The 19,575-nt window shown below is 46.7% G+C and overlaps 1 protein-coding gene across 1 annotated transcript in view; it reads left to right on the forward strand.

The window, feature by feature from the left end:
- The window catches only part of CDH20 (cadherin 20), a 182,685-nt gene extending 180,787 nt beyond the window's left edge, over nucleotides 1-1,898 (forward strand). Inside the window, exon 12 of the mRNA XM_037156434.2 lies at nucleotides 457-1,898. Coding sequence (XP_037012329.2) covers nucleotides 457-962 — 506 coding nt within the window. The 3' untranslated portion in view covers nucleotides 963-1,898. The remainder of the gene's footprint in view (nucleotides 1-456) is intronic.
- Nucleotides 1,899-19,575: the final 17,677 nt, after the last annotated feature.

A 19,575-nucleotide genomic window follows, 5' to 3' on the forward strand; every position in this document is an offset into this window, starting at 1 on the left:
TACTACGCTGCTAATGCAAGAAAGTGGGGTACCACTCACATAGTACAATAAAGAGAAATGCAGACCCCTCCTTAGAGTTGAAAGATGTGCTGTGATCCTCAGCCTGTACTACAGGCAGGCCACAGCGCCCCTGCTCTGTGGTCGGGATTTCGTGCCAGGTGGCCGGGCGTACGCACCCACACTCACTTTCACAGCGGCAGGCTGATGCAGTGAGACGTTCCATGACACTTCCCATCGAACCGCCTGGAGAGCAGCCCCGGCTTCACTTGCCCGCACTCTCAACCCAACCCGGTAGAATCCGTGAGAACCAGGCAGCCCCTGCGGCTGAAAACCCCCCCACGCTGCCCCCAGCTCCCTGCCCGGAAACTCGCCCTACCCTGGGTCAATCGAGGCCATCTCGGGTCAGGGGGGCGAGGCGCGGCTCCCGGGTCATCTTCCTGTGCTCTCCCCCCGCAGTGCTGGTGCTGCTCATCCTGTCCATGCAGCGGCACCGGAAGCAGCCGTACACCATCGACGACGACGAGAACATCCACGAGAACATTGTCCGCTACGACGACGAGGGCGGCGGCGAGGAGGACACCGAGGCCTTCGACATCGCCGCACTGTGGAACCCGCGGGAGGCGCAGGTGGGGGGCGCCCCCAAGTCGCGGCAGGACATGCTGCCGGAAATCGAGAGCCTCTCCCGCCACGTGCCGCAGACCTGCGCCGTCAGCAGCACCGTCCACAGCTACGTGCTGGCCAAGCTCTACGAGGCCGACATGGACCTGTGGGCCCCTCCCTTCGACTCCCTCCAGACGTACATGTTCGAGGGGGACGGCTCGGTGGCCGGGTCGCTGAGCTCCCTGCAGTCGGCCACGTCGGACTCGGAGCAGAGCTTCGACTTTCTAACGGACTGGGGCCCCCGCTTCCGGAAGCTGGCCGAGCTCTACGGGGCGGCGGAAGGGCCGGCCCCCGTGTGGTGACGGAGGCCCCTGCGCGCCAAAACCCTGAACCCGGGCGTTCCGGGAGGATGCTTCCCGGACAACATGCAACCAACCCCACGAGCAATACTGTGCTGGAGAGTGAGACTGGGGGAGCAGAAGAGCAGAATTCTCTCTGGGTCAGCTTTACTACTTGGTTAGATTACAGAAACACAAGAAGAAGCGGGCAGAATCTCCCATTATCTTTTTTTTCTTCTCTTTTCTTTTTAACTTTGGGACACACTGTATTCAAAGGCTCAGAGTCCAAGGTGAAGTATGGCCAGCTCGGCTTTTCTTTGCCTTTCACCAAGGCCTTTGTCACTTTTTCACCACAAAGAGGCTCTGATCTTAGGGTGACGATTGAAAGCAGAAAGGTCTACTCTCAGATTCTTTTTTTATGTTATTTTGTTCTCCAATTCAGAGTTTTGCTAGCTCGTCAAACCGAATAAACCAACCCACACAAAAGAACGCAGGGAAAAAAAGCTATTCGGTGAAATTAATCTACTCGTCCTGGGGTGGATCAAAATTCTTTTAACCCTTTTGAGACCAAGTGAAGGCAAACGGCCTTGCATGGGGGATGGATGGGCGGGGTGGGAGAAGGAAGAGGCATTGACACTGCGCTCAAGTTTTTAGTGGCTGAACCGAGAGGTGCTGGCATTACAACGAACGGAACTCCATGAGGTTGGAGTACGCTTGTTCTCACAGCGTGTTCACTGTGCCCCTGCAAAATCGTTCAGGAGGAAGCCAGAAAACCTGCCTCTTTTGCACTGTAGATGTCTCTTCCACGTGCCAAATGTGAAGATTAGATGCTACAAATGAAAGCCAAATAAGAAGAAGTATCTGATAAAAGCATGGGTTAGAGGGCTTTCCTAATCTGTGTGAGGTCAATCCGAGGGATGTTTACATACTGTAGATAACCTACTTGAACAAAAATCAGTATTATAGAGGATAAATGGATGTAAGAGAATTACATGTATAAGTTTTGTATATTTGTTAATAATTTTGGTAATAAATATGATGTACTGCAATCTCAGTACCCTAGCACTTCTTTTAATAAAAGCTGAATAGAAGGGAGAGTCTGTTGCTAATGCGTTTAATTGCTGAGCAGGTAAAAAGGTGGCTTGGTGATCCTGGCCTGGCCGCAGATTGTTGGGGCTGGAGCTGGTTCATAAGGCAGAGCCAACAGCAAAGAAGTATGAGGCTGTGTGTTCTCTTTAAGTCACTGAACATAGGAACAGCTATGGTTCAAACTGTTACACTTTTCACAACCATTATTCCCCCCATCTCTGAAAAGAGCAAAAGGATTTGAGAACATTGACAATACAATGGTGAATTTTGCCCACATATTTTATTTTGGGAGAGGGTTTTATACATAATCACCAAAATGTCAGGCCACTGGGCTTTATTCTCTGTTCTATTGGCAAATCAAATATATACAAACAGATGTGCACCAAACATATACCAGATATGTACAGCTCATCCACACTGAATGAGCTCACAGAGTTTGGGAACATATATTATTTATCTCTCCTTCCTCCATAGTAGCTAATATAGCCCTTTGCATACAGTGGGTGCTTAATAAGTGCATTATAGATACATGATAAAAGGGATCTCTTTTGTCGATATCCTATTACTAAAAGATATTTTATATAATTGTCCTTATAATTGATGACAACTATGAACAAAATAGTTTTCTGCATGCCATGGTTACAGTAATAGTTCTCAAATTTCTGTTTATTTATGTCAGAATCACCTGGTACAATCGTTAAACAGTAACTTTTTGGGCCTTATCCCAGACTTTCTAATCCAGCCGACCTGGGGCCATTTGCATTTGTGACAAGTTTCGAGGTCATGCTGATGCTGCCACACTTGGAAAACTCGGATGCAGAGTCTGCCTCTCTCTCTCTCTCTCTCTCTCTCTCTCTCTCTCTCTCTCTCTCATGTGTCGAGATTAGATGATCTGCCCACTTACACTGGGGCCCGCCCACCCAAAGTGGTATTGTGAACCTCTTTTCCAGACAAGGACAGTTTGGCAGAAGTATGTGCGGCGGCTGATGTGTGTCTGGGAGCCGGAAGGATAGACTCTATGCTGTTTACCTGGTACACTAGCAGCCAGGCCAGTTCTCATCTTCAGTATGAGCATATTAACCCTTCCTCCAGTGAAAGGCAGTTCTCACACATCCTCTTTAAGGGTGAGGTGTGATGTGAAAATAAGCTTGGCAAAGCAAAACCATGAACTTGAGTCCAAACTAGGACCTAAAAAATAAGTGATTTGAACATGGGCAAATTAACCCAAATAACATTCTTCCTTTCTGTCACTAGCCCTGAGGATAAGTCTGTGACTGTTTCACTATGTGTTGCATGTACTAAAATGTGGGAACAGCTGTTATCTGAACCACAGGGGCTTTTCACGCCCCACATCCTGCAAGAGTGGTGCCCATGATACTGGGCGTGAAGTGATTAAACAGAACCTTCCAGAGCTCCTAGTCCCCTGGAGGATGTTTAATGGTGTGACACAGGAAGTGTGAGAGAAACACAGGATAGGAGGTCCATTTCAGCTCTCAGGCAGCTAAAATACACTCTTCCCTCCAAATGAGTTTCTTAATTCCTTTTACACAGCCACAATTTACCACAAATGCTGCTTCCCCTGAAAAGCAAACACCCTCCCCACCAGACAGAATGTGGAGAGAGCGATCAGGTTAGACAAGACAGCTGTAAAACTACTCAGCCATTCCTTTGTTAAGAGGTAAAGCAGATAGCTATACAATACACGTTTGCGAAAAGCAGGAGCATCTGTAGAAATCAATTAAGACTCTGTCTACAGCTGTATTCTGAAAAGGAACACAAGCAAAGATAAAAATTAGCCATGTACTTTCTGATGGTCTAAAAAAGCAGACCGTCTCTACACGGCAAATAGTGAAGGCAAATCGGAGCAGTTCACACACATGTAACATACACAGTCTCATGTTCCGATATATGTATACACCAGAAGCCACCCCACAATCAAAATAGGAATGTGTATCACCTCCCAAGCTTTTCTCACACCTCTTTGTAATACCTCTCTCCCACCTCTGCCTGCCCCTCCCCAACTCCAAGCAACTACTGTGTGCTTTCCATACAGAGTTTTATACAAATGGAATCATACAGAGTAAACTTTTTGTGGAGGTGGGGCTTATCTGGCTTCTTTCACTCAGCATTATTTTGAGATTCATTTATGTCATTGTGTATATCAATAGTTTATTGCTCTTTGTTGAACTATAGTACTTTATTATATGCATAGACTATTTGTTTATTTGTTCAGTTTTTGGTCTGCTCAGGCTGCCGTGACAAAATACCATAAACTGGGTGGCTTAAACCACAGAAGTTTATTTTCTCACAGCTCCAGAGCTGGAGGTTCAAGATCAAGATGCCAGCAGGGTCGGGTTCTCATGAGGACTCTCTTCTGGTTTGCAGGTGGCCCCTTCTCCTTGTGTCTTTACTTGGTGGAGAGTGTGAGTTCTCTGCTATCTCCTCTTATAAAGTCACTAATCCTATCAGGGCCCCACTCTTATGACCTCACTTAACCTTAATTACTCTCTTTCTCCAATTAAAGGTTAAGCCTTCAACACACAAATTTGGCGGAGACACAATTCAGACGAGAGCAATTCCTGTGCTGATGGACATTTGGGTTGTTTATAGCTTTTGGCTGTCACAAGGGAAGCTGCTAATAGCATCTGTGAGTCTTTGTACGGACGCATATTTTCTTTCCTCTTGGGTAAATACTTAGGAGTGGAACAGCTGGAATCATATGGTAGGTATGTGGTTTTTTTTTCCCTAAACCACTAAATTGTTTCCCCAAATCTTTTTATGATTTTCCATCCCACCAGCAGTGTATAGAAGTTCCATTTCCTCACTTGGTATGATCGATTTTTTTACATTTCAGTCATTACAATAGGACAATAGGAGAGTTGTCATGTCTCACTGTGGTTTTAGTTTGTAATACCCTAATGATTAATAACATTAAGCATCTTTTTATGTACTTATTTGCTATCCATATATCTTATTTGGTGGAGGATCCATATGTATTTCTCCATTTTTAATCAAGTTGAGTTTTCTTTTTATTTCTAGATATAAGTCCTTTATCAGGTACATGCTTTGCAAAGATTTTTTTCCCCCAGTCACTGGCTTTTCATTCTCTTAACAATGCCTCTGAAGGACAAGAGTTTTTTATGTGGATGAAATCCAATTCATCAACTTGTTCTCTCGTAGACTGTGCTGTTGGTGTCATTTGTAAGAAATCTTTGCCAACTCAAGGTCACAAAGATTTTCTTCCATATTTTCTTCTAAAACCTTTATAATTTTAGGTTTTGCATTTAGACCTATAATTCATGTTGGGTTTATTTTTGTACATCATTAGGTTTGAATTGAGGCTCTTTTCTTTTACTGGCTATGGACTTCCAATTGTTCTAGTATCTTTATTTAAAAAAAGCTATTCTTTTTTTACTGCATCACCTTTGAGCCTTGTTGTGAGTTAAACTCTACCTGCCAAAAAGATCATCTCAAGCCCTAACCCCCAGTACCTGTGAACATGACCTTACAGGGTCTTTGTAGATGCAATCAAGTTGAGATGAGGGCATACTGGGTTAGGGTGGGCCTCATACAACGACTGGTGTCTTGATAAGAAAAGGGAAATTTGGACACAAAAACAGACACGGAAAGGAGAACGCCTTGTAAACTGAGGCGGAGCCCGGAGTGACTCATCTTTAAGCCCAGGAGCATCAGGGCGTCTGGCAACCCTCCCTCAGGGGCTCCAGAAGGAGCCTGCCCACACCTTGAGTTCAGACCCCCAGCACTGGGAGAGAATGAATTTCTGATGTTGTCAACCGCCCAGCTTGTGGTAATTTGCTGTGGCAGCCTTTGGAAACAAGCCTTCCATAACACGTTTTAAAAGACCCATTTTACATAAAAAATAACAAGGTAGGAATCCCTCATGTGCCCATCAGTTTGGCTGGATCTACAACACACACACACACACACACACACACACACACAAATTAATTAATTAATTAATTAGTGTGTTCATCTTGGGGGACTGTTTTTTTTCTTTCAGCTGAGCCCTTTCACGTGTTTTGCACGTGCGGGAGGCCCCCAAAGATGCCCCACGGGGCTGGCAGGTCGTGGGCAGCAACAGTCCTCTGCAGCTGCCTTGGCAGCCCCGGAGCAGCTCCCACAGCTGCAGGCAGGCGGCAGGAGAAACGAATCAGCAGATGGCTGAGCAGAGGCACATCCATTCGCATGACCCCGCCGATGTGCGCAGTGCAGAGAGAGTATGGAGAATGGAGAAAGGCGTGTGCTTGCCAAAAACATCACCCAGTGCCCACCGGTCTGCAGGCCCCTCAGCAAAAGGACAGTGTTCAATGCAGGTGCCCTGGTGCCACGCCGGTGAGTTCCCCTTTCTGCAGGTGTAATGCTGCCCTGTGAAGTGGAAGAATTAACCTTCCCAGAGCAGGCTGCACGGCTTCCTTCGGTCTCTTGCACTTGACATTGCCTGGCTGCGCCTGGAACCTGATGCAATCCTGTGTGTTTCCCTGCCAGGCCCATGCGCAGTGACATTCACTCATCCTAATTGCTGTTCCTCACTGGCCCACTGAGGGGCACTAACCCTGTGACCTGCCATTTACCTCCAGGATTAGCTTCCGCAGCACCGCATTCTTCTATTTGCCAGTGACTTCTGGGTCTTTGACTATTGGAGTACACGGTGGTCCAAGACGGGGTTCTCAAATGAGGGGCATTACCTGAGGTGCATATTAGTTACATCTAAGAGGGGACTCAGGGCCACATCGGCATGCTCCAGGCTGACCTCACCACTGCAGAGCTGCAGAGCAGGGAAGGGAGGGAGATACTGCCAACTATTGAGCACCTACTGCACGCAGACACTGTGCCAAGCGCCTCCAATAGCCTTCAATGTGCACAAGTCATTTCATGCACATTGAAACATAAGCAAAGCACAGACCTAAGACCAGAAAAGGATGCCGAGCTGTGTGTGATGTTGATGCCATCGGCTTCCCTGTGAATTATGTAAGGGGCTCTGCACGCAGTCTGAGTGACTGATCATTCATATTCCTTCTTCACTTTAAGCCCCAGAGGACTGAAGGCTGGCCTTCACAGAGAACAGTGAAACCAGGTGGGGACAGACAATGTGAGACATCTAAGAAACAGTGAGTGATCATGCTTGCAAAGTCCCAGTCTAACACTCTTTCCGGAAATCATAATTTCACTCTATACATAAGGATTTTGTGGAACTAGGGGTCACTGGATAGGATGTCATTACCAGGGGTCTTACAGAACCCAGGTTAATCTCCTCTCAAGGGATCAAGAGGCTGTTTCCAGAGGACAATGGCAGGCTGCCAGGTTTGCAGTGTGTCCCTTCCCAGGAACTGGGTACAAATTCTCTGTAAAGTCCAGGCCACTCACCACACGCAGACTTCCACATGGATCTAAGCATATGCCGAGTACACCACAGGCATGCTGGGCCAACCGATTATTTATGGGACTTGGCAGAGAAGTCTTTATCAGGCATTTAGTCACAGTCTCTGTGATGGCACCCACTGCGACAGTGAACAGTAAAGTGAATAATCATACACCCAACTTGGAAGGTCAATTCATGCTCATCTTTCTAATTATTAAGTACCCTGTTCTCGAGGGCTCTCCATGGCGGAGTTTCCTACTGTGAAGGTAGATTGTTCATTATTCAAAGTTGCTCTTTTGTTACAGGTGCACACATATAATAGCACAAGCAGAGATCGCTTAAGCACGGTCCCTTTATTTTGAAGAAAAGAAGACAAGGTGTTTGGTTCTTGAAGTGGAAGGCCAAGGCTTCTTTCTCCCTTTTCATCTCAGTCCCACCTTCATTGTCAAGTTCATTGGTAAATCTCAAGGTTCCATTAAAATATAAGTTGATCATCCTTTAGCATCACTGTCATTGGTTTGCTTCCCTCCTGATTAAATACTCTCCTGTAAAGGAAAAGAAATGATGAGACCCTCCCATTTTTATCTCAAAGAGAAAAAACAAAAAGACACTTGAGATTTCAGAAATAGAAATTCCCAGCACAGAAGTCTCTGTAGGCTCCTTCTAGCCAAACATGCACAGGACCCAAAAACACCAGTACAGGAGAAACTCGACCATCATAAAGGTCATCACTTAACCGTCCTTGGCACAGTTTTCCAACAAGACCTAAATGAATAAACCACAGATACATAGCATGCTGAAGTAGGTAGGTAATTTTTACGTCCTTTATATTAACTAGCACACTTGGGAACCTAAATTATTGAATACTAGCACACTTGGGAAACTAAATTATTCAAGGGAGGACCATATATCCTTTTTCTCTCTAGGTCTTGGCTTGTAAATGGGATGATCACACATGGCTGTGTTCTAAGACTTGGCTCAGCATTGTATTCAGTTTGGCCTGAGTTCCCTTCTGCAGGGCAGAACTCCCCCTCTCCAAGCTGAAAAGAACGGTTCAGTCTGTGTGCGGCAACTCTGGAGCTGAAGAAACCCGAATCTCAACAGGGTAGACATTCCGGCTGTTCACAAATACGCCAGTTCTCCCCATCCTGGGTGCACAGTAGGACTGCTCTACTCCATCCTGCTATAGTTAGACCCAGGCTTGTGACTGCCCAGAGACAATAAAACACAAGCAGGAACCTTTACAGCCCATGCAGAACTTGCCATGCCTTCTGCCCCTTGCTGCAGCAATCTTTAAAGTTGGTGCCAAGATAGCGCTTCGGTGTCTCAGGGACTTTTGCGTAGGTCCTCCTGCTGGCTTGTCATCTGAGAGAGAGTGGACAGCTGACGTACAACAGAGACACCAATCTCTGTCGTGTTAAAGCCCATGAGATTTTGGAGCAACTTATTATGGCACTATAATTTAGCCTAATACAACAACAAAAATTAACTTCTGTTATGAAGGGAGACTAACTAGCTGGCATGAATAGAGTGATGACTACTGATGCCTCATCAAAAATGCATATTCCCTGGTTGGTTTTCTTTTCCCATGAGCAAGAAGGGCTTTCACTGATCATTTCCATTCACTTTCTTCCATTGCTCTGCAAAATTAACAGCACACGATTCCGAGATTAGAGACGTAAAATAGCGCTGTACCCAGAGACCAAGGGGCACACGGGAAACATGGCCACAGGAGCACGTGCACGGATTGGAGTCACATGGCTGTAACACAAGGAACACAAAGGAAGCTGACAGCCACCGGAGGCTGGGGGACAAGCATGACCGGACACTCCTCCTGAACTCCCAAGATGGAAGCAACCCCGTTGGTACCTTGCTGTGGGACTCCAGGCCTCCAGAACTCTGTAAGAATAAATTCCTGACGTTCTCTGCCACTCTGTGTGAGGCACTTGGCTACAGCAGCACCAGGAAACAACCCGATGACTTTGAACTACCACTGCTCTACATGCTTGGCGTTTTGACAATGAGTCATCACACAGTGAGTCTGTCCACATTGGTCCCGCACATCCCTGCATTTGAAACCTTCTCATTTAGGCCTAAAATGAGTTGAGTAAAAGAGAGTATGGACCTAACCTCTTCTCTCACCAAATAAACCCCATCAAAATCAGAAGCAATGTCTTGTTTGTCTTTTAATCCTCTTCCAGCACCTCCTCAGACCTAGCCCTGGGCCTGGCCCACAGTGAGGCCACTAAGACACCTGCTAAAAAAACTACAGGACAAAGAGTGGCCACGCCTCCTATTCTTTCTGTACCTCTCATCTCACACTAAGCAGTGATTTTAAGACAACTGAATTACTGAGTCTGTTAGTGTTGGCTCCCTTCACGGCCAATTACTAAACAATAAACCGGGTCCCTTTGGCAGCCAATCTAAATCAGTCCATCCACAGATGAGTGCCCACTATTCCATGGTCTGTTAATGCCATTCCCATCCGTGATTGCATCAGGGCAAGCAAGGGAGCAAGCCAATCAGCAGAGGCAGGCTTGGAGTGTTTGAACTAACTCAACATCATTAATCACTGAGGACAGAGCAAGAATCTTAAGATTTAAGAGGCAAAAGGAAAAGTTAACCTGAAAAAGCAAGATGCCGCATACATATACCCACATCATTGATGACTGTGTACGGGTACCCCACCGCTCAATGGAATTCCTGTTTATGCATTTGTTACTTGCCTCCATGAGTAGGTCCACAGGTGTGGTGTCTATTGGCTCCTGTGTATACTTGGCTTTCCTTCCAAGTGTAAGGCAAAGCCCGTTTCTCATTTTGGCTGGGAAGGAGCCCTAAAGAAGACCTGAGCACGAGCCTATTGCAACCTCAGGAGGACTCAGACCCACTGTACTGAAGCATGATCGGCACACAGACTTCAGTCTCCCATGGAGAAAGCCAATGTAAGGTCTTCTCCCAAACAACTGGAGGCCGACAGGATTCTCCGGGCAACATCACCATTTGCAATCACATCCTATTCGGGCACACAAGTGGTCCTGGAAAGCAACCCTTTCACCCTTCATCTTCCCAGTCTATGGTATCTGGGGGAAGTCTTAATTAGCTCAGCTATTCTATCTTTCCTTTCAGCATCTCAGAGTATCTGCTGGCTTTCCACTAGTCCTGGGAAGGCATCCCACTTCCCAAGAGGTGGCTAGAAAATCTCTACTTGCTTCTCAAGTTCTGTGGCTTTCTGAGACAAGCAGTTGATCTCCTTCCTTCCTTTCCACCATTAATTTTAAATTTGAAGGCCGTGGCAAATTCTGGGTTCCCTAATCCCAGTAAATCTGAAGCCAGGGGGAGTCAGCTGAGAGCTAGACCATGAACGTTTCTCCTGTGCTCATTTCAGGAGGGACTTGGTCACAAAGATGGCCAAGGAGCTGACTGCCCACCTCGAGTCCCAGAAAGAGTCTCAAACATCTCAGCATCCCCCCCCCCAGACCAACTCTGGAAACACAACTAGACAAAAGGAGATGAACACTCTTCGTCAAGCCGTTTTTATCCATTGCAGCGTTGATCGGGCACTACAGTTGGGGCAGCTTTTGTATAGTCGGGATGGAAAGGGCTTTGGCGGGCACTGCCTGGGTAGCCCTGGGGGCTCCAGCCCTGGCCAAGGAAGCTGAGAAATGGGAAGCAGGGAGTCCAGGCTCAACTCCCCACTGTTGGGAGCTGGCATGGGCCCTGGGTTTATTGCTCCGTTCAGGATAGATCCTTGGATGAGCAGCTGAGCGAGTGACCTGAAAGAAGTCAAAGCCGGGCAGCAAATGAGCAAAGCCACAGATTTTCTGCATAAAATCCAGTGTCCCGAAACCTCGACAGGGTCAGTCCAGGTCAGAGATGCCCGACTGCGGCCTGCACCTGCCCCACACCGCAGTGGGCATAGCCGTGTATCGGGAGTGTCTCTGAGTGACAGAAAAGTGCACTAACAGCGGCCTAAGCAAAGATTTCTTCTTTACTCCCCAAACAAGAGCTCCCATGCTGCCTTGGTGACTCATCAGTGGTATCAGGACCAATGTCACTGTGATTCTCAGGTTTTGAGATGGTAGTTTTGGCTCCAAGAACCAGATCTCACACTGTGTTTAAAGGCAGGAAGCCAAGAATGTGGCTAGGACGGGTTCTCTTCTGGATTTTTCTCTTTATGGGGGTGTACGGAGGGCTTTTCCTGGAAGGTCCCTGCAGACTTCTTACATTCCTATTGATCTATACCACGTCCCTGCCTTCAGATAAGGGACTGTTCCCAAGTTCCCTAAAAGTAATAGATCCCCAGCTGATGCCTGTCCCAAGGTGGTTGCCCTTGCTCCTTCCTATGAGTGTGGGAGATGGGGCAGGACTCTGGGGGCACTCTACTCATGTTGTCAATGAGATCTGAGGGTAGACCACACCCTGCAGGGTTGGAGCAGAGCCATGAAGCCCAGCTGGAAGCAGGAGAGAGTGGGGACTGCCCGTAGGGAGAAAAGCCTCCGTCCCCCGTAGACATCCTCTCCAAATATAGAAGCAAGAACCGGCTTCCCAGAGGCTCCTTCAAATCTGTTGAGAAATTATAATTAGACTTTGTGCTTCTGCTAAGTCTTCCACCCCAGGAGCTCAGGGCGCTTCCTTGCACCGTCTCATTAATCTTCACGACACCACTCCAGGCGGCTGGCGTTTACTGTCATCTTCATTTTCAGGATGAAGGAACTGAGACGCAGGTACAGGTTAATGACTCGCCCGATGTCATTGGCTCTGTACGTCACCAGCCAACTGGGGACGAGACCAAAATCGATGGCTGAAAATGGCTACTGTAACTCACCGAAGACCCCTGGCAAGAATGTGGGGGTCATTCACTTACCCAGATGGCATGAGCCCTGAAGGGTGCCTGCATGGAGGGGCATCTGAGCTCTGAGCAACGAGGCAAGAGATACAGAGTGAAAGCAGTGATCCCCTGTCTGGACCCCTTGGGCAAGTCACCTGCACTCTCTGAATGCTTCCCTGTTTTAAAAAATAAAAAGGTTAGTATCTACCTTCCAAGGTCACAGCAAGACGGTGCCTTCTATAAACCTGGAAGAGGGTCCTCGCCTCTGGCGAGACATTGAACCTGCTGGGACCTTGCCCTCAGACCTCCAGCCTCCCAAACCTTCCTGCTGCACAGCACGCAGAAAACAGACATTTGTTGAATGAATAAATTAGTCTCACCTGACTCTCCAAAGCACCTGAAATACACATGTACATGTTTTGATATTTTTTAAAAAAATGGTACTGTCTACCGCATCTAATGCACTCAGTTGATTCAAAGACAAGGGTGTTTTGAGTGACACCACGTGAACTAGGACATTCGGTAAAATCTAAGTCCATTGAGGGAGTTGGGACAGGCAATCGGTCCGCCACTCTTGGCTCACGACGGAATCCTAAACTGCAACCAGGCTCTTCCCAGACAACCACGAAGTTCCTTTGTGCCTTCCGAGGAGCTAAGAGCCCACTTTCAGCACAGACTGTGCGGACTCGCTACGCAGGGAGCAGCATCACCTAGGATGTGACCCTTGTGCTCTGGGAAACAGCCTGCGGAGAAGGCAGACAAATGAACCACGAATTTCCCTGGGAGGCAGAACGAAATCCGACTTGCAGTAGACAAGGGGGCCAAGCTGGACGAGAGAGGGGGCGTCCAGAGGACGTTTGGGTCAGCCAAGGGAGCGGGGGGTGGGGGGGAGGCAAGTGGGAAAGAGGGGGCAAAAGCTGAAATGGGAAAAACCCTTAGTTCCTCCTTTCCTTCCCCAGCGTCCACCATTCTGCCCTCTGAGGAAGGCAAAGTCAAGGTATTAGAACCACAGAGGCTGAAGGTTGGGTTTGCTTTGTTACCTCTGTGGGCAAGGATATTTGCGGCAAAACATCGCCTCGGGGCTCCCGGGCGCGCCTCTCTCTGCGGGCAGTCTTTCTTTCGGCCACCGGAGGGCGCCTGTCCCCTCCGCCGGTCTGTTCCCTGCAGCCCACCACCCCCACCCTCGTCCCCCGCCCCTCCCCCCGCCCCGCCCCGGCCCCGCGGCTGCAGCTGGGGGCGGTGTGCCTCCAACACCTGAAGCCTGGAAGAAACGTCGCCACAGCTGGGGCACCTGGAAGACAGGGTCACAGCCATGTCCAACTTTCAATATTTTATCTTTTTTAAACACGACAGGGTAGATGTTCACAAATAATTACTCTCCCATCAGCATTATGAGGACAATAATTCCCACACAGATCGCAGGAAGCTATTGGAAGACCATCTGTCAGAGAGAATGCAGGTCAGGTTAATGCCCTGGCAGCGAGGTCTCCCAGTTCCCCGAGCCTGAAATAGGGTGACAACCCATGGACACATCAGGACACTGTCCCTTCTCGGGCACATCCAGTGTGGCGCAAAGGAGGCCCAATAAGGGGGAAGAAAGAAACGTCCAGATCTGAGACAGGACCGGAGAGGGAGAGCAGAGTGGCCTGTCGGGTATCTTTGGCGTAACGACTAGTCGTTCAAATACCTGAAGGGAGGTAGGTAACCCATTGGGCCGGCTGTGCACCAGACAAGAATCCCTCCATCGCACTAACTTGGCTGCTCCCCAAAGTCCCTCTATTCTCCCCAAGCCCCTGAGTGAACACACCCACCCAGTGTCACCCTGTATTATATGTGCCCGGTGAATTAGAAAGAAGGTTTTGAGATAAGACAGGATGACATGCTGACAGCTATCAGGAAACGTTCACTCAGAAGCTCTCTCCGAATCAATGGAGAGCTGGTGTGTGTGTGTGTGTGCGCGCACATGTGGTTTTTGCCTCCAAAGCACAATTAATTCCATAACTTTGGGTTAGCCACTGGACTGAAGTATGTTTTCGGGTAAAAAAAAAAAAAAAAAAAAAAAAAAAAAAAAAGCCTAGACTTTCTTAAACTTTGAGATGAACGAGAACGATCACAGCATGTAGAAACCCAAATTACAGCCTGCTGAAATTATCCCCTCCTAAAAAAGGAAAAGGAACCTCAGCTGATGAAAAACACTTTTTAAATAGTCTAATAATTACACACTAACACCCAAAATAGCTCTCAAATCATCCGAGAGATTGCTTGAGCTAAAATCCCATAACTTGATCCAGAATATTTGTCAAGCCACATACCCAAAATGCACTGTATATATTCCTAGGCCTTGCAGAATGAGTGTGTTATCATTATTATCACTGTCATCATCATCACCGTCATCAGTTTACCAGCCAAGGGTGGCTTGGATGAAGCCCATTAAATGTTTCTAACCCTAATGTTCTCCCTTAATTTGCTGAGTCTAGGTCCTATGGATTGGCACACTCACTAAGTCATGGGCTGACTGAGTGCTACTGCAGGTCCCCACAGCATAACACTACAGATTACATCTGAATCGGAGCATAAATGGGCCAAGGGCCTGTCTATTTCTGGGGACATCTCTATGGGCCCTATGGGTCGAATAAAAAATGATTTGGGGGGTTTCGGGAGTGGCCAGATGTTCACAGTAAGGTTTATGTTTCTGAAATCACACCAGCCACTCGCTCCAAGGGGACTGGAAGCCAGAAACATTCAGGAAAATAGAGTGGAGAATAAAGATTAAGGGAAGGTTAATTTTATATGTCAGCTTGGTTAAGCAATGATGCTCAGTGGCTTGATCAAAGACTAGTCTAGACACTGCCATGAAGGTATTTTGTAGATGTGACTACGATGTATAATCAGCTGATTTCGAGTGACAGGGACTACTGGTGACTGTGGGTGGGCCTCCTCCAGTCGGTGGAAGGCCTGAGGAACAGAAGTTGAAGTGTCCCTGGGAAGGAATCCTGTCTTGAGACTGCACAATGAACTCGTACCCGTGTCTCCAGCATGCTGGTCTGCCCTGAAGACTCCAGACCTCACAGGCCTCTCGTTAGAGCCAATTTCTTAAAGCAATTCTCCGTATTTCATGTGTGTATTTGTATATCCCATTGGGTCCATTTCTCCGGAAAACGCTCACTGATACAGATTTCAACCGACTCTATTGTTCATGCTATCTACATAAAAACAATGAAGAGCCCTTCCGCCATGCTGTTTTACATGATATTATAAGTGGCATGGGCTTCTCATTTTGTTTGGGCACCAGTCCTTCACCAACAGCCCATCCCCCTCACTAGAATCTGACCTGCCTCCCAGCTTCAGGCGTAGTTCTGATTGGTCTGAGGGTGTGTTGTCCCCTGGCCAATGATTAGCTAGGGAGAGATACGTGACCCAGTCAGGGCCAATGAGATATGAGAAGAGGTTTGTTACGTACTTCCAGTAAGATTCGTCCATTGTTCTTAGAGAGTTTTACAGAAGCATCCTGCTCTCTGGGCTGGAGAAGGAGGAAGTAGCAGCCCTGAATTGGTACTGGAAATCGCCCTTGGGTGGGAAATCACCTGGATCCCTGAAAATGCTGGTGAGGTGGCTGGACCAGCCAGCCCTAAAACCCGCACTGACCCTGGGCCTTCTTTAAAGTGAGCCAATACCTTTTCACTGTGCAAGCCAGGTTGAGCCTGACTTCTTGTTAGTTGTAACCAAAGGTCCAAGTTTTTTTTTCCCTTAGCTTCTTACCTATAAATGGGAGAGTAGAGGTAAATAACCTAAGATCTCCTCCAGCTTCCAATATGTGTAAATTGCACATTTAGACACTAACTGTACTTGTCAACTATAGTTTAGAGAATCTATTATTGTAGTCTGTTTCTAAATACATCTTCAACAGCATGATATGTGCATTATAAGTCCTTAAAGTATAACTTGAGCAGTTAAATAACAGTATTGAAAAAGAATAAGAACATACCAACATTCACACCAATGAGAATTACTCATGAAGGCCTGTATAGAAAAGGTACAACTTTCAAGAAAGGCAATTTGGAATTGAAATTATAAATGCATATACCCTTTGACCTAACCATTCCCTTTCTAGAACTTCATGCTAGAGTTATACTTGTGCATGTATAAAATGATGTTATTTGTAATTACAATAACTGGAAACAAATATGTGTCAGTAAAGATTAAGTTATCATAGATATACACAATAAAATAATTCCCAGTTGTTAAAAAATGAAGTTGCTCTCCATGCAGTAAAAGGGCCTAACCTCTAAATTGTACATTAAATAAAAAGAGCAAGATGAAGAATAATGAATATTGTGTGCTATCATTTATATTTTTTAAAATAGCTAAATATATGTTTATGCAGAAATGAACTAGGCGACCACATAAGAAGCCTGGTTATGTCGTGCTTGTATCTAGAGCCTGAAACACAGGAACAAGAAAACAGTATAAGGCTGGAGAGAATGGTTAACTTTCACTGGATATATGTTTCCAAAAAATTTAAGAAGCCCTAGCTCAGTTGGTTAGAGTACAGCCCCAATACACCAAGGTCACAGCTTTGATCCCTGGTCAGGGTGCATATAAGAAGCAACTGATGAATTCATAAGTAAGTGGAACAACAAGTTGGTGTTTCTCTCCTCCTCTCTCTCTCTCCCCCTCTCAAGTCAATAAATAAAAAAAATTTTAATGTTAACATATGAATGTATATCAGTTATTTTAAAATTAATAAACTTGGGTGGAAATAAAATTATTAGTATAAATGCATTTCCTGATTTTCTATAATGACAGTAATTCTGAAGCTAAATTACAGTCTTTATGTTTAATTATAATTAATGATCAGATACAAAACAATGATTTGGTACATTTGTTCTCATTTCCCTTTCTGTCTAAATAAGGGCAGTAGAAAAAAAGGATATTGAATTAAAGAGAACAAATGAAATTTACCTATAACATTTAAAAAGGAGTCTGGGCCTTGGCCAGGTAACTCAGTTGGTTAGAGCATCATCTCCATAAACTGAGGTTGTCGGTTCATCCCCAGTCGGGGCACGTATTGTACAAGAGTCCACCAGTGAATGCATAAATAAGTGGAACAACAACTCTCTCTCTCTCTCTCTCTCTCTCTCTCCCTCCCTCCCTCCCTCCATTCCTCTCTTCCTCTATCCCCCTAAAATCAACAAATATAAGACATTTAAAACACAATAATAATACCATTTTCTTTTAAAAAGAGGAGTTTGATAGGCATTTGGCTTCTCCATGCATCCTGACCTAAAGAGCCTTTCCGAGCTGTCTTTCAACCCAGGGTCTCGCCACTCATTCACACCCACTCGTTCCACAGTTCCTCACTGTCTTTGGTGGGCCAGACAGTGAGGCCACCATGGAGAGTGAGACCCAGCCACTGCTCTCTTCATGAGCTTAGTCTCTTCACTGTTGTCATCCTTCAGGCTGGGTGGAGACTAGCCTAAAAGGGCTCGTCACTAAGAACCTTGGGCCTCAGGTCTCCTGACAAAGCAGAACATGAGGATGCTCCATAAAAAGAAAATGCCCAAAGTTACCACGGCAAGAATGGCAGTCCCGGGTACAAGGGAAACACCTGCGAATCCTGTCAGCATCTCAATGTCATTCACCTGCTCCATGCCCCCTGCAAATGTCTGCCACTGCCTGTTGCAGGCTTTGCCTTTCAGTGCTCGCTGCACGAGAGAGCTAGCTTCAAGGCACAGAGAAGGCCAGTCAAAAGAAGCAAAAGGATCCAGGCAGCACACACAGGCTCCACAGATGTCTGAACAACTGGGCTTGCATGATGGTCGGGACCCCAGGAAGACTGGGCAGTAGGGAGAATGGCTCTGGGAAACGGCTCTTGGCACAGCTGCTGCTGGACACTCCAGGCCGAGGGGACACTGTTTACTACCTGACCCCACAACTTTGCATCACCCCCTGGAGATTCAGTCCCTGGCCTGGAGGGTCAGCCTGGCCAGGCCAGAGTCCAGTCCCTCAGGCTGGCTGCCAAGGGGCAGGGAGGGGGCTCTTTCAACCCCAGGCTCTGTGGCCCGAGGAGGACCCTGCCTCTCACCCCCTGCACCCTCCGCCTGCTCCTTGAAAGATGCAGTGTGGGGAGGAGGCTCCGGAAATAGGAAGTGAGGGAGGCCAAAATGGCACTTGAATGACAGTTGATGTTGAAGTCAGAGAGGCCTTGAAGACGAACGAGAGGAACAGACTCAGCAGACGGCCAGTCCCAGAGCCCACGCGATTCATGTGGAGTCCGTCTTCAGGTAGGTAAAGAGGCTGGGGTGAAAACAATGACTCTGACTCTGAGAGTGACTGTGAGGAGAAACGTCTCCTTGGTCAGCCACGTGGGTGGCTCCGTGGAGAACCAAGCACGTCGGTCCCGCCTGCCCGTACAGTGTTACCGAGAAGTCTTGAGAAGTAGGTCATCCAAAGCTCACCACAAAGGCACCTCGAGACAGTAAGTCAAACCAATTTAATGTTAACTATACGTTTAGTACAGCTAGCATGTTAGAAGTGAATCGAATTTATGATAAAGTTGTATTTTCAACATAATGCAATCATATTCTATAACACATTGGTGCCTATTTGATAGTCAACATAGATAGCACATTTATGTCTGTTTTATGACCTTATCTCTTCTTGGCCTTTGGCTAAGATCAAGTGTATTTTATGACCTTGAACATAATTTTACTATTTGTAAGATGATAAAGGTTTATGGAAGTAGTGGTTTTACATGAGTCATATATTCTTAGCCTGGTCCATAATTCCTTTGAAACAAGAAGGTAACTTTCCAATCCCTTAAGATTGACTCTGCCTTCTGCAACAATCTGCTTTGTTGCATAGTTTCCAGAGATCAAGTCAGAGCCAAAACGGAGGCCTGGCCATTTGCTCTACTTTTGTACAAAACATGTCTTTATTATAATAAAATGTGCAGGTTTGGGGGCTGGATTTCCCTCGAACCTACACCTTTACAGAATTACATACATCATTGGGTGTTTCCCAAGCATGCAGTTTGCAAAATAACATGTTCTGTAGGGTTCTATGATGGCATTTCTACTGGCCAATAGAGGAAAAGCTACCACGAGTGTGTACAGAGAGAGAAGACGAGTGGAGAACGTATCTGATTCTCATCTACTCCCCTGAGTTAATAATACCGGATACCAAAGCTGATGGAAATAGGATTTCGCTATCAGCCTTTTCCCAGCAACACCTGCCTGTTATGCTGCCCCCTAGTGCTGACCTCCTGACAGTCCTCTACCAGCGGACTCTGCTCAGCCTTCCGCGTGAGTTGATGATAGATGTGAGTTGAGTATATAAAT

The sequence above is a fragment of the Artibeus jamaicensis genome, unplaced genomic scaffold (assembly GCF_021234435.1).
Source record: "Artibeus jamaicensis isolate MK-2021 breed Jamaican fruit bat unplaced genomic scaffold, CSHL_Jam_final contig_354, whole genome shotgun sequence".
Lineage (NCBI taxonomy): Eukaryota > Metazoa > Chordata > Mammalia > Chiroptera > Phyllostomidae > Artibeus > Artibeus jamaicensis.